Below are 14,619 nucleotides of genomic sequence, written 5' to 3' on the forward strand. Positions count from 1 at the left end.
GCCCGGGCGGCCTCCAGCTGCCCACCAGCCTGGCATGTACGCCGCGGAGGTGGATCCTCACGTAGCCCAGCGATACCTGCTGAAGCGGCGGCTCGGGAAGGGGGTGAGCCCGGGGAAGCGCCCGCATGTCCGTGGGGACAGGCCACCTGCAAGGCCAGTCCTGGGTCTCTTTCCTTCGACTCTCTGGGTCCTCCTAGGCTCGCGCGTTGCCTCCAACCGACTGGGTGTGTGCCTTTGGACAAGCCACCGAGCCCCTCCGTGCCTCAGTTTCCTGTAACAGGACTCTAACATTGCCTACTCCCAGGAAACTTCTCAGGGACAGTGCTGTGGGAGGCAGGTGACAGCCAGGGTCCCCAGGGATCTCAGGCCGCCGCACCCACTGGCTGCCCTCACCCTGCCCTCTTCCCCTGCTCCTGGGCTGTGTCTCCAGGCTGTGTCTCCCAGTGCCCACAGGATGCTCCAGTCACTGAGGGAAGAGGGTGGGAAGGGCCCCAGTGGGTAAATGCAGTTGGCATGGACTGGGATCTGCCGGGGTCCAGCCCCGGGGGGGGGGGATCCAGGGGTCCCACAGGAAGAGACAGCATCAGCAAAATCGAGTGAGAGAGCCGAATTCTTTTCTTTCTCTTTATTCTCTAGTTAGCATTTACTGCCAGGCATCTCTACCAAATGCTAGTACAGCTCCTTTTTTATACACACACACCAAGTCACAATTACATGGTATTAATCATTGCTTCTGTTTCACTATGTTTACATGTTTCCAGATAACAGTTAATTTATATCTATAAACTACAAATCAGGTGGCAAATCATTCAAAGTACAATTAAAAAATAACTTGAATAGCGATAACATCGGTAAAAGCTTTTAAAGGATTAGTACTAACTAATAACTCAACTTTACTGTTGTTGTGAGTCAAGGGGCAGAGAGAGATTAACAGACAAAATCATTAGGGAGTAGCAAAGGACCACCGCTTGCTCAGGCAAATGGCCTTGAGTTTATGCAGTGTCCTGACTTTTCTCACAAGATAACAAAAGGCTTGCCCATTAAGAAATTGACATAACATTAAGAGTAACTTTTACTTAAAGATATATAGAGTGCACTCGCAAGATAGCTTAGTAGCAACATAATTTCAGAAGACATTAATTGCTATTGCTTCTATGGATGCCCCCCGCCCCATACCTCTCATTATCAGAAGAAAGAATTTTTGGGAAAGTTTATAAATCTCATGAGTGTCTCACTGAGAAAGTCCAGCAACTGCCTTCAGTCATAAAACAATTCTCTTAGCAAAACATCCTTTTCTTGCTGACTGCATTCCTATCCCAGTTCATGCAACGGGCCATTCCAAAACACCTTACCTAAAATTCTATTGTCTAGTCAAACTTTATTTATTTACTATATTCACACACTAGCTAAGTTCTAGCTATATTCTTTCTAACATGATTAATAAGAAATTCTCCTACAAACTTAACCCTTATGAGGGATATCATAGCCAGCCTCTTATGTTTATGAGCCCAGTTCAAGGGGCTTACAGGCTTTTCTGTGGAACTTACACCTTCTGTCTCATTTCCAAAGAAATTACTACAAATCTACAGGGAAAGTACGGTACTATTATCCCTGTGCCACAAATAATAGCACACACCCAGAAAAAGGGGGGATATAAGGCCAGATTAATTAAAAAAATCAAAGGGGGAAGTATCGTGCCTTTCCTTTTGCGGTGACTTTGTCACCCCACAGCCATTGGTCTTCACTGCAGTGACTTTGTCACCCCGCAGCCATTGGTCTTCACTGCAGTGACTTTGTCACCCCGCAGCCATTGGTCTTCACTGCAGTGACTTTGTCACCCCGCAGCCATTGGTCTTCTCTGCTGTGACTTTGTCAATCAGCAGTTTTTGATCTTCTTCTGCTGTGACCTTGTCAGCCAGCAGTTGTGGGTCTTCTCCTGCTGTGACCTTGTCAGCCAGCAGTTGTGGGTCTTCTGCTGCTGTGACCTAGTTAGCCAGCATTAGTGGATCGGCTCCCGACATCTCCCCCTTTTTTATTATTTAAATAAAGCTTTTGTATTTTCACCGTTGTTTCTCTGAGATTGCTGTTTAAGAGTCGGAACATGACTGGAAGGACAAGAAGAGTGATAATTGCCACAGCTATTATTATGCCTATATCAGTAGCCAGAGAGGTCAGGCCATGCATAGAAAACATACTTTTAATGTTTTCAACAAATTGATCAGCTACTTCTGAGGCAGAGACTAAAGAACCTGAATGTCCTAAGTTTTGTATCTGCTGATGTAATTCCCTCAAATCTAAACTAATATCACTATTATTCTATACACCTAACAAATGATTCTGTACATTATTCCATGCTATGATAGACTGATTGTATTCTAAAGGAGTCACACATATCCACCTGAATCCTGCATGGCATCTAAGAGTCATTCTAGCTTTCATAGCTAACAGCTCATTACATATGTGAATAAAAGCCTCTTCTAAAGCATTCACTTTCAATTCTAACTTCCTATCTATAGTCTCCTGTACTGCTAATGCAAGAGATATATTACGAGATAAACTATCCACATGATTTGCAGTGTGAACTGATTGAGCTAAAGCAGTGGTGGAAGCAGCTACAGATCCTATAATAGCAATAAGAGCAGTAATTCCCAAAATCAATTCGGCAACAAATCGCTTTCCTCGATGGTGAGCAAGCGCTTCAGAAGCAGCCTGTAGTGCATGCAGCCCTGGGTCATCATACCAAGGCTGAGACAGACTAACAGGTAACATCACATAAGGTGGCTGTCGCAGAATAAACATAACTTGAGCTTTGGTGTCATAAGATAGACAGTTTGTTAAAACACAGCGAGAGCAGGAAATGCTAAACATAGAATTATAAGTACTAACAGAAAGATTACTGTCCATTGTAGCAATCAAGAGTACATAAGGAGCCTGTACACAAGCCTGAACAAAAATATTCTGAGCAGGATAAGGGTAAGGCCTAACCAAATATGCTGGTGCAGCAGCTGCAATTAGCTGCCAAAGCTTTGTTTGATACCTGGTGGTTAATTCATCCTGATAAGTCAGCTGTGCAGGTATCCATCCAGCAGACTGCCAACGTGTGACGATTTTATTTAAAGGATTATATTTATCTGACCAACTGTAATCGTCTCTCATTTTCTGCACTAATTTTCTATAATCATATTCAGAATAAGGACTAGACCAATCTTGTACAGTGAAATTAACAGCATATGCAGTATAATTCATATAATTGTAATATGCACATTCTTGCCATGGGGGAAAACCAAATCTATTCTCCACAGACCACCAGTAAGGCTCTTGAGTTGCCTTTTTTGGAGGATAAAGTTTACATGGGTGAAATCCCTTAGGAGGCAATGTAACAGGATTATACTCATGGGTGTCAGGGCCTCCAGGCATTAAAATTGTGAGAGACCATAAGTCTCTTGTTGGGTGTCCAGGTTTATTACTTTTAGGAGAGTCAGTCAAAATAGTCTTAAGTGTAGTAGGAAAACACCCAGAAATCTTGTGAGTATTATTAAACATAAAACATATAGGTACCTTATCCGTTTTCCCATGAAATGAGAAATTTGAATCAGTTTTATGCATAATAAAAGAACTACATGATCCTCCCAAAAACTTAGTATGATTATTAAACACAGGTATATCATCTCCTCCCCAAGTAACAGGCTTAACTAATGGTGGATTTGGAATATAAGCCCAATAAGATTTGTTTTGTCCAGTAGCCTCAACATTAAGTACCTGAATTGAAAGTACAGCTAGCATAGCAATAAACATATTAACAGGGTTATGATGTATATTTTGTCGATGACAAATTAAATTAGCCCTCTCAGTCAATGCCTTCAACTGGTCCCAGGTTGGTGGGTTGACAGTTCGAGTAGAGCGAGCCATCCGTTGATAGGGAGGTCGTCTAGCTTCCTGTAGTGACAATCGCTGCATCACTCGAGTAACAGGATTATACAGAGAGCTCCTTGATGGCCTTTGCTGGAAAGTCACTGGTGATGCGGGTGGCACAGGAGTCTCCTTCTGGCTGGGAGGGGGCAGCAGTGGCAGTGGAGGCCTCTGGTGAGACATGGCGAATCAGCCGATCTGGGATCCAGAGAGGTGAGTCAGCGTCCTGTGGAAATATACAAGCATACCCTCTCCCCTGAGTTAGAATTACATCTGGACCTTTCCATTGACCTGTCAATAAATCCTTCCACTTTGCCATTGGTTTAGGCTTATCCAGATCCAGATTCCAGTGTCTCAGCATGCGAGTGTGGCCTTGACAGTCTGAATTAAGATTGTTAATAACAAACAAAGCATGATTTAAAAGCTGATGTGGGGAACTATATTTTAACTCACCTTCCCATAGTTTTTGAATCTGCATTTTCAGGGTCTGATGAGTCCTTTCTACTATACCTTGTCCCTGTGGATTGTAAGGGATGCCAGTAATATGTGAAATATTAAAGGTGTTACAAAACCTTTTAAAGGCAGCTGATGTATATGCTGGAGCATTATCAGTTTTAATAGCCTTTGGCATTCCTAGAATAGCAAAGCAGTGAAAAAGATGTTGTACTACATCCTTAAAGGCCTCTCCAGTTCGTGCAGTACAAGCAACAACATTTGAAAAGGTATCAACACAAACATGTACATAGCAAAGTTTGCCAAAAGATGAAATATGACAGACATCCATCTGCCAGAGGTCATTGGGTCGGAGTCCTCGTGGGTTAACTCCAAAACTACGATTAGAAAAGTGAGTAGGGCAAGTGTTACAGCTACGCACGATAGCTCGAGCAGCTTCACGAGATAGTTGAAACTGCCACCGGAGTGCAGATGCATTCTGGTGATGTAAAGCATGTGAAAGTTTTGCTTCTTCTACTGCTGTAAACACTGCTTTCTGCTGTGTAAGAAAATCAGCAAGACGATTTCCTTCGTGTAGTGGCCCTGGAATAGAAGTGTGAGAGCGAATGTGGCCGATAAAGAAAGGGAGAGTTCTGGAATGAATCTGCTTTTGTAGGCTGTTTAAAAGTGAAAAAATCGTGGTTAGATGATGTGGTAAAGAAGCAGTTTCAATGTGAGGAAACATTTTAACTATATACTGTGAATCAGTGAACAAATTAAAGGGAACATGTTTCAATTTTTGAAATGCTGTTATAACAGCAATAATTTCTGTTTTTTGCGCTGATTTCTCCTGAGTTTCAGTGATAATATGCTCATCCCCTATAATTGTTACAGCTTTACCATTAGATGAGCCATCAGTAAAAACCAGTGCAGCTGGTGGCGGCAGCGGATTTCTAGAAGTCTTAGTGGGAAAAATTACTGATTGTCTTTTTAGAAATTGCAGCAGTGGGTGAGCAGGAAGATGAAATAAAACCTGCCCTGTAAAATTACTAAAAGCAATTTGCCATTCTGAATTTAGCTGTAATAATGCTTGAAATTGATCCTTATTATAAGGAACAATGACTTCCGCCATTTCTTTACCAAACAACTCTCTGCTGCGGTTTCTTCCTTTAATTATAAGAGTAGCCACCAAATCAGTATAGGGCATAATAACTTTCTTGTGAGAGACAGGTAAGTGAAGCCACTCTAGAGGGCCATTCTGCCACAAACATCCGGTAGGAGTGTGTTCAGTGGCTAAAATCACAAGCTGCCATGGTTCCTCTATAATAACTCTGACTAAATGTTGATTATTAATTACTTCTTCTATTTTTCTAAGAGCTTTTGCCGCTTCTTCTGTGAGCTCTCGAGGAGAAGTTGGATCAGCATCTCCTCTCAAAATATCAAACAATGGCTTAAGCTCTGCTGTAGTTAATTTCAAATAGGGTCTGATCCAATTAATGTCTCCCAATAATTTTTGATAGTCATTTAGAGTTTTCAAATGATCTTTTCTTAATTGTAACTTTTGAGGACTGACAATGTCTGTAGACAGAACACGTCCCAAGTAATTAAAAGGTGGCTGTACTTGAATTTTTTCAGGGGCAATTTTTAATCCAAAATTCTGTAAAGACTGAGTTGTTTCTTGTAAAATATTATGCAGTTTTTCCCGATCAGGCAGAGCAAGTAAAATATCATCCATATAGTGAACTAAATAAAGATCAGGATATTTTAATCTTATTGAATCTAAAACTTGATTCACAAATTTTTGACAAAGCATGGGACTGTTTTTCATTTCCTGGGGCAATACTTTCCACTGATATCTCTCATAAGGTTGTTTAAAATTTTCTGATGGTAGACTAAATGCAAACCTTCGACAATCCTGTGTAGCTAATGGTATAGTAAAAAAGCAGTCCTGTAAATCTATAACAATTACACTGTAGCCATGAGGCACCGCAACTGGTGAGGGGAGTCCAGGTTGTAATGACCCCATATCTTCCATAGTGGCATTTATAGCCCTAAGGTCCTGTAGCAACCTCCATTTTCCTGATTTCTTTTTAATAACAAAAATAGGAGTATTCCATGGACTGTTAGAAACTTCTATATGTCCATCCTGTAATTGCTGCATAACTAATTCTCTGGCTGCCTTAATTTTTTCTGAACTCAGGGGCCACTGTTCTACCCATACTGGGTTGTTAGATTTCCAGTTAATAGGATCGGCAGCAAATAGCTCAGTGGCCCCAACTATAAATTTGTATATTCTATACCATGTCTTCCTTGATTTTCCAACGTCTGACTTGGATATACTTGGCCCTGCTGTTTCTTTCCTAGCCCTCGATTAGGATCAAAACCCATCTGTAACATTTGTGCAGTTACTTTTGAATCCGGGCTGTACATGAAAACACCCATTTGTTCTAAAATGTCTCTCCCCCAGAGAGATAATGGTATACTTGAAATTACATAGGGGCAGAAAGTTCCTTGGTTATTGTCTTCATCCTGCCAGGTTAATATTTGAGAACTTTTAGCAACATTTGAAGCCTGGCCAAGTCCAACTAATGAGGTTGGAGTTGACTGAGTCGGCCAGGCTCGAGGCCAATCTTTGCCAGCAATGCAGGAGACGTCTGCCCCGGTATCTAAAAGCCCCTCAATTTCTTTTCCAGAAATCTTTAATTTCTTTAGTGGCCGAACTTTCTTAATTTCTTGTATCCAAAACACAAAATCACTGGAGCCAAAGGCACCTTCTCCCCGTTTTTGTTCAGATATAGGCTTTCCGATTGGACAGTAAGGCAATAGTAAAAGCTGAGCAATTCTTTGACCAGGATAAATCTCAAGCGTTTTAATTGGGGGAGCAATCATTATTTTTATCTCCCCTTCATAGTCCGAATCAATTATTCCTGGCATTACGTATATTCCTTTTAAAGATGTTGAACTTCTGCCAATTAATAATCCAACCATTCCTTTAGGAAGGGGACCTTTAACTCCTGTTGGTAATGTAACCGCCGGACTGTCAGGGGTTAATATTGCTGAGGCGGTGGAACAGAGGTCCAGTCCTGCGCTGCCTGGGGTCGCCCTGGTGAGGTCTGAGACGGACCGGAGTTGACAAATGGATTCAGGCTGGCCCCAATTGTTATCGGGGCCTGAGGCTGGCCCCCTTGCCAGTTTCCCTGATTACTACTTGGATTGCTTGCTAGATTTTGATTTTGTGGGGGCTGCCATTCTATCCCTAACTTTGGTTCTAATGGCTGTCCGTTTTTGTGAAATTTAGAACGGCACTGCTTTGCCCAATGATATCCTTTTTGACAGCGTGGACACAAAGTCTTAGGCAATGGGACATTATTATTAGCATTATTAATTATGGGAGCTGTCCCTTGCACTCCTGGGCTTGCTTGCCCACTCTTGTTAGGGCATTGTCGGCTAAAGTGGCCCGTTTGATTACAAGTAAAGCAAGTAAGACTTCCCTTAGAGGAAGCTTCATTGACAGAAGGCATTTTTCCTTGATACATAGTCTTAATAAATTGAGGATACGTTTCTCCTTTTAAAGCTGCAGCAATAGTTACTCCCTGAACAAAAGCAGGATTTACATCCTGACAGGCTTTGATGAAATCTCCTATCGTTCCTTCTCTCCTCACTGACCGCAACATAGCCTGGCAAGTGGAATTAGCATTTTCATAAGCCAACTGTTTAATTATAATATCTCCTGCCGCCTCATTTGAAATAACTCTTCTTACTGCTTGAATCAACCGAGCAACAAACTCCTCATAAGGTTCATCACCTTTCTGTTTTACTCCTACCACAGTAACATCTCCACCAGACAAAGCTGGCAACTTTCTCCAAGCTGATATAGCACAATTATTCACTTGTATCAAAGCTGGTTTAGAAAGTTTTAACTGTTCACTAACATCAGCAAATTCTCCTTCTCCCGTAATCATTTCTCTAATCACAGGATCATGAGTCCTCCTGTTCCTAACTGCCTGTTGTTTAGCTTGCTCCTCATATTCAGCTCTCCAAAGGAGATAATTTCCTCCAGATAAACAAGCTTTAGCCACTTGTTCCCAATCATAAGGAGTCATCCAATTATGAGAAACTGTTTCCACCAAAGACATAGTATAAGGAGAGGTGGGTCCATATTGACTGCAAGCCATTTTCAACTCTTTCAATAATTTATAAGAAAGCGGCTCCCATGTAGGATCCTCCTCATCAAATTCACCAGCCACAGCCACAGGGAAACATAATGCCAAATCAGTTTCCCCTTGGTCGCAAGAAGCTTGAATTGCCTTCTGCAACCCTGTTAACCCAGATGATTTTTTCTTTTCATTAACATCTGGTGATTGTACTGGTAGAGGCAAAGACATTTTAATAGCCTTATTTTCATCCTTTTTGTCAGTCTTGGAGGGATATAATATGGGCAAGACTGTTTTTGACTTCCAATCCTCATTATCCCTATTATTTTTAGCTGCTTCATCTTCTAATTCAGCCTCATCTTTTGGAGATAAAAGATTTTCACTATCATCCTGATGTTTACTTAATTTTAAAGAGGCCATAGCATGATTTGTAGTATCTTGAGACTGCCTTTTACTTCTAATTAATGGAGTCTCTTCTTTTGGAGGAGCAGTTGCCTTAGAAAGTTTATGCATCTCATGTTCTGGATTTAAGGCATCTTTAATCAAGCTCCATAAAGCAAATGTATCAACTGGAACCTTTTCTGGTCCATGTACCTCATAATAAAGTTTTAAATCTTCTCCAACTTGAACCCATTCCTCGAAATCAAGCGTTCCCTCATCTGGAAACCATGGAGAACATTTTTGTATGAATTTCATAAAACGAGCTACTTGTTTAGTGGAAACATTAACTCCTTTTTTGGAAAGTGTATACTTAATGACTTTTATAAAGAGTCTTCTTTCTTTAGACTCAGTATGGCCCATGACTTCTCAAAATCTTAAGTTCTGAAATTCTCCACCTATCCTCACCCTGTCTTTCTTACAGGGGGGTCTGCAGCACCCTGAGTGGAGTCCTAGCCGTCCCGAGACAACGAGGGGGGATTACCTGTAGGTCCCTGTTCGGGCGCCAAATGCCGGGGTCCAGCCCCGGGGGGGGGGATCCAGGGGTCCCACAGGAAGAGACGGCGTCGGCGAAATCGAGTGAGAGAGCCGAATTCTTTTCTTTCTCTTTATTCTCTAGTTAGCATTTACTGCCAGGCATCTCTACCAAATGCTAGTACAGCTCCTTTTTTATACACACACACCAAGTCACAATTACATGGTATTAATCATTGCTTCTGTTTCACTATGTTTACATGTTTCCAGATAACAGTTAATTTATATCTATAAACTACAAATCAGGTGGCAAATCATTCAAAGTACAATTAAAAAATAACTTGAATAGCGATAACATCGGTAAAAGCTTTTAAAGGATTAGTACTAACTAATAACTCAACTTTACTGTTGTTGTGAGTCAAGGGGCAGAGAGAGATTAACAGACAAAATCATTAGGGAGTAGCAAAGGACCACCGCTTGCTCAGGCAAATGGCCTTGAGTTTATGCAGTGTCCTGACTTTTCTCACAAGATAACAAAAGGCTTGCCCATTAAGAAATTGACATAACATTAAGAGTAACTTTTACTTAAAGATATATAGAGTGCACTCGCAAGATAGCTTAGTAGCAACATAATTTCAGAAGACATTAATTGCTATTGCTTCTATGGATGCCCCCCGCCCCATACCTCTCATTATCAGAAGAAAGAATTTTTGGGAAAGTTTATAAATCTCATGAGTGTCTCACTGAGAAAGCCCAGCAACTGCCTTCAGTCATAAAACAATTCTCTTAGCAAAACATTCTTTTCTTGCTGACTGCATTCCTATCCCAGGTCATGCAACGGGCCATTCCAAAACACCTTACCTAAAATTCTATTGTCTAGTCAAACTTTATTTATTTACTATATTCACACACTAGCTAAGTTCTAGCTATATTCTTTTTAACATGATTAATAAGAAGAAATTCTCCTACAAACTTAACCCTTATGAGGGATATCATAGCCAGCCTCTTATGTTTATGAGCCCAGTTCAAGGGGCTTACAGGCTTTTCTGTGGAACTTACACCTTCTGTCTCATTTCCAAAGAAATTACTACAAATCTACAGGGAAAGTATGGTACTATTATCCCTGTGCCACAAATAATAGCACACACCCAGAAAAAGGGGGGATATAAGGCCAGATTAATTAAAAAAATCAAAGGGGGAAGTATCGTGCCTTTCCTTTTGCGGTGACTTTGTCACCCCACAGCCATTGGTCTTCACTGCAGTGACTTTGTCACCCCGCAGCCATTGGTCTTCACTGCAGTGACTTTGTCACCCCGCAGCCATTGGTCTTCACTGCAGTGACTTTGTCACCCCGCAGCCATTGGTCTTCTCTGCTGTGACTTTGTCAATCAGCAGTTTTTGATCTTCTTCTGCTGTGACCTTGTCAGCCAGCAGTTGTGGGTCTTCTCCTGCTGTGACCTTGTCAGCCAGCAGTTGTGGGTCTTCTGCTGCTGTGACCTAGTTAGCCAGCATTAGTGGATCGGCTCCCGACAGGGATCCAGAAGCATGTGTGAGCCCATGTGTATTTGTGATTGTGAGTGAGCCCGTGGGATTGTGTATGGGAAGATGTGTGTGACTGTGCACGCATGTGTGTGTTCAAGCAGAAAGGGAAAAAAGAGCAGTTCAGACAGTGCACACAGCAAGTGCAAAGGCCCTGAGGTCAGGACCTGCTTGGCTTTGGGAGGAACAGCAGAGTTGTAAGTGACTAGAGGAGGGGTCAGTCATGTGGGGCTTTGGGCACCTTGGCTTTTACTTTTAGTGACACGGAGAGTCGTAGCAGCCATTGGTGCCGCTTTACCAGGCCCACCCTGCTCACTCTGGAGGATGGGGATCGGGAGCAAGGGAGAGTACAGAGTTAAGATCTAGTTTCTGCTAGCCAGGTGAGAGACTCAGGATGCTCAAACTGGGGTGTGGGCAGCAGAGACAGTAGAAATGGTCAGTCTGATGAATTCTGAAGGAGGAGCTGATAGGATTTGCCGACAGGCTGGACGGAGTATGTGAGTGTTCAGTTAGGATGCGTGGAGAATGGTCCTGCCCTAGACCCCAACCCACCCTGTCCTCCATCTCCCCTGGCTGCCTATCACCTCACTCCAAAAGATGCTTGGGTCATGGGCAGCCTGCTGTGGCAGGGGCCTCGCCCGGCATCACAGCCCTCACCATAGTCCCACCCCTCCCAGCAGCCAGAGCTGGACGGGGGAGCCTTGTCGTCAGGCAGGGCAGCGGGTGGGGGGCTGGCCAACTGGGAGGCTGACCTCCTTTCTCCCCAGGCCTATGGGATTGTATGGAAGGCGGTGGATCGGAGGACTGGCGAGGTTGTGGCCATTAAGAAAATCTTTGATGCCTTTAGCAACAAGACAGATGCCCAGGTAATGAAGGGAGGAAAGTGTAGGAAGGCGTGGGGGCGGGGCTGTGGGCTCACCCCTCTTACCTCGGTGCCTGGGAGCCCAGTCATGGCGGGTTTCCGGAATTGCCCTGAGACACCCCGCTCGCTGTCTGGGGGGTGTGGGTGCAGAGCACCAACCCCTCTGGGTTCTTTTGATTCCGCACACACTTGAGTTTCTGTCTCATTCCAGAGAACATTCCGGGAAATCGCGCTGCTCCAGGTCAGTGGCCAAGGCATTCACTCACTTCAGCCGGGTGCAGTCTCCCCAGACGGGGGAAACTGAGCCCCTCCAGCCCCGAACACGGCCCCTGGCTCTGTCCCCAGGAATTTGGGAACCATCCAAACATCATCAGGCTTCTAGATGTGATCCGGGCAGAGAATGACAGGGACATATACCTGGTGTTTGAGTCTATGGGTGAGTGAGGCCTCGCCAGCCACCAGCCTCACCTTGTCCTAGCCTGGAACCACCTCCCCCGCCTGCCCACGTGGCCTGGCTGGACCTCTCTGTGTCCCTCTGTGGCTCAGCTTCCTTCAGTGACCAGTGCCCTGACCTTGGGGCAGCATCCTTGAGCCCAAAACAAACAGCTGGCAAGGGCCAGCCTCTGGTGGTAGCAGACCCCATCCTGACTCCACCCCCCCTCTGTCCAGTGGTCACGGCTGCCTTTCCTCCTTCTACTCGTTTTATAAAACAAAGGCATGGCCCTGGCTGGATAGTTCAGTCTGTTAGAGCATCGTCCCCAAGCACAGAGATGGCTAGTTTGACCCCTGGACAGGGCACATACAAGCATGGATTGATGCTCCTGTCTCTCTCTTTCTCTCCCTTCCTCTCTCGGTAAAATCAGTCAATACATTTAAAAAAACAATAATAAAACAAAGGCATAAAATAAAGTATCAAAAGTAATACCAGACGGAAGAGGGAGAGGGAGTTAGGGGGAGGGGGGCAAAGGAGGTTGTAATGGGGGACACGTGGTTGGGGGGTGACGATGTTCTATTGCGTAGGACACTTGAATCCATGTTAACACAATAAATTAAAATTCATAATGAAATAAATAACTCCACAAACCTCTTGCCGTACCAACAAAGACAATATGCAGGCCCAAGTTGCCTGCAGGCACCGCTGGGCAGTCCATGTGGCCCTGAGGGTGGCCAGTGGGACCTGGGGACTGTGGGCAGTGGGGTGGACAGGGGTACCCCTGCAAGGGTTCAGATCGGGACAGAGCTGCCTGCGCTCCCCAAGACCCCAGGGTTAACCCAGACCCCTCCTTACCGACCTGCATGCCCACACCCCAGACACTGACCTGCATGCGGTCATCGGCAAGGGCGGACTACTGAAGGGTGTCCACAAACGCTACATCTTCTACCAGCTGCTGCGGGCCACCAAGTTCATCCACTCGGGACATGTCATCCACCGGGACCAGAAGGTACCGCCCGCTCTCTGTCCACTGCCCCTGGCCCCGTCCCCACCGTGTGTCCCCACTGCCCTGGCCCATCAGCCCTGAGCCCGCCTTCTCTCCTCCAGCCATCCAATGTTCTGCTGGACGCTAGCTGCCTGGTGAAGCTCTGTGACTTCGGCCTGGCCCGCCCCCTCAACAGCCTCCCCGAGGGGCCCAAGGACCTGGCCCTGACACAATATGTGGCCACACGCTGGTACCGGGCTCCGGAAGTGCTGCTGTCCTCGAGCCGGTAACAGGGACACCCTCCTCTCCAGTCGACAGCGCCTCCCCTGCCGACCCCCGACCCCTGCCCTCTTGCCCAGTCAGGGCCCTTCCTCTGCCCCCTGCCAGCATCCTGGACCCCGCCCACTGGAGTACCCCTCTTCCACACCCACCCCTGCCCCAGGTACACCCTGGGCGTCGACATGTGGAGCCTGGGCTGCATCCTGGGGGAGATGCTGCGTGGGAAGCCCCTGTTCCCCGGCACCTCCACCCTCCACCAGCTGGAGCTGATCCTCCAGACCGTCCCACCGCCGTCCGAGGAGGGTGAGTGAGGCGGGTGTCCGCTGGCCGGCCAGAGCGCAAGGCCGGAGGAGGACAGCACCCGACAGGCCAGGACTCGCGGGGAGGGGGAGGGGGTGGGACCAGAAGCCTCAGTACAACTGGATAGGTAGGCTGAGCCCAGGGTTGGGAGTTCCAGGGAGCCACTGGACAGTGTGCAAGGGCACGGGGCCCATGAGGGTCCAGCAGGACACATGAAGGGTCCAGTTAAGTCAGGACGAGAGCACCAGCCCTCGGAGTGGTGGCAGGGGCAGGACCTGCCCTGTCCTGGCGCTGGGGAGATTGGGGGAAGAGGTGGAAGAAGGCAGCAGTGGGACGTGGAAGGGCAGGGGTGGGCGTGGGGCAGTATCCTTCCTCTTCCTTGAGGGTGGGGTGGGAAGGGAGGGAGGCAAGGACCAGGTCAGGGGAACCCCGTATCTCCCCAAGTCTCTGCTTTCCTGGGTGGAGAGGGCAAGGGGCCCCTCCATGGATGAAGGCGCGTGAGCACGGCTGCGCCTGGAAGGTGTAAAGGTGTGCAAAGGCTGGCAGAGGTGTGCATGCCCAGGTCCAGATAGTCAAGGTTCGAGCTTATGCCATAATCCCAGACCTGGACAGAGAGAGTCACTGCAGGGGACCAGAAGGCATGGCTGGACACAGACCTCCCTGAGTTCCCCCGCCAGACCCCCCTCCTGATCACACCACTCGTGCCACCAATCCCACAGAGCTCCTGGCCCTGGGCTCAGGTTACAGCGCCTCGATTCTGCACCACCTGGCCAGGCGGTGAGTGCAGGTGCTTGGGAGCCGGGCTCCAGCACTC

The 14,619-nt window shown here is 46.1% G+C and overlaps 1 protein-coding gene across 5 annotated transcripts in view; it reads left to right on the forward strand.

Annotated features, from left to right (window-relative positions):
• MAPK15 (mitogen-activated protein kinase 15) overlaps positions 1 to 14,619 on the forward strand; it is a 17,980-nt gene continuing 3,361 nt past the window's right edge. For 2 of the 5 annotated variants that reach the window (XM_066379648.1, XM_066379650.1), the window contains exons 1-8: positions 1 to 103; positions 11,714 to 11,812; positions 12,020 to 12,049; positions 12,154 to 12,244; positions 13,120 to 13,250; positions 13,349 to 13,512; positions 13,669 to 13,808; positions 14,483 to 14,582. In XM_066379648.1, coding sequence (XP_066235745.1) covers positions 35 to 103; positions 11,714 to 11,812; positions 12,020 to 12,049; positions 12,154 to 12,244; positions 13,120 to 13,250; positions 13,349 to 13,512; positions 13,669 to 13,808; positions 14,483 to 14,582 — 824 coding nt within the window. In that variant the 5' untranslated portion in view covers positions 1 to 34. The other 3 variants (XM_066379649.1, XM_066379652.1, XM_066379651.1) reach the window with 3 other exon arrangements.

Source organism: Saccopteryx leptura, chromosome 3 (genome assembly GCF_036850995.1).
Source record: "Saccopteryx leptura isolate mSacLep1 chromosome 3, mSacLep1_pri_phased_curated, whole genome shotgun sequence".
Lineage (NCBI taxonomy): Eukaryota > Metazoa > Chordata > Mammalia > Chiroptera > Emballonuridae > Saccopteryx > Saccopteryx leptura.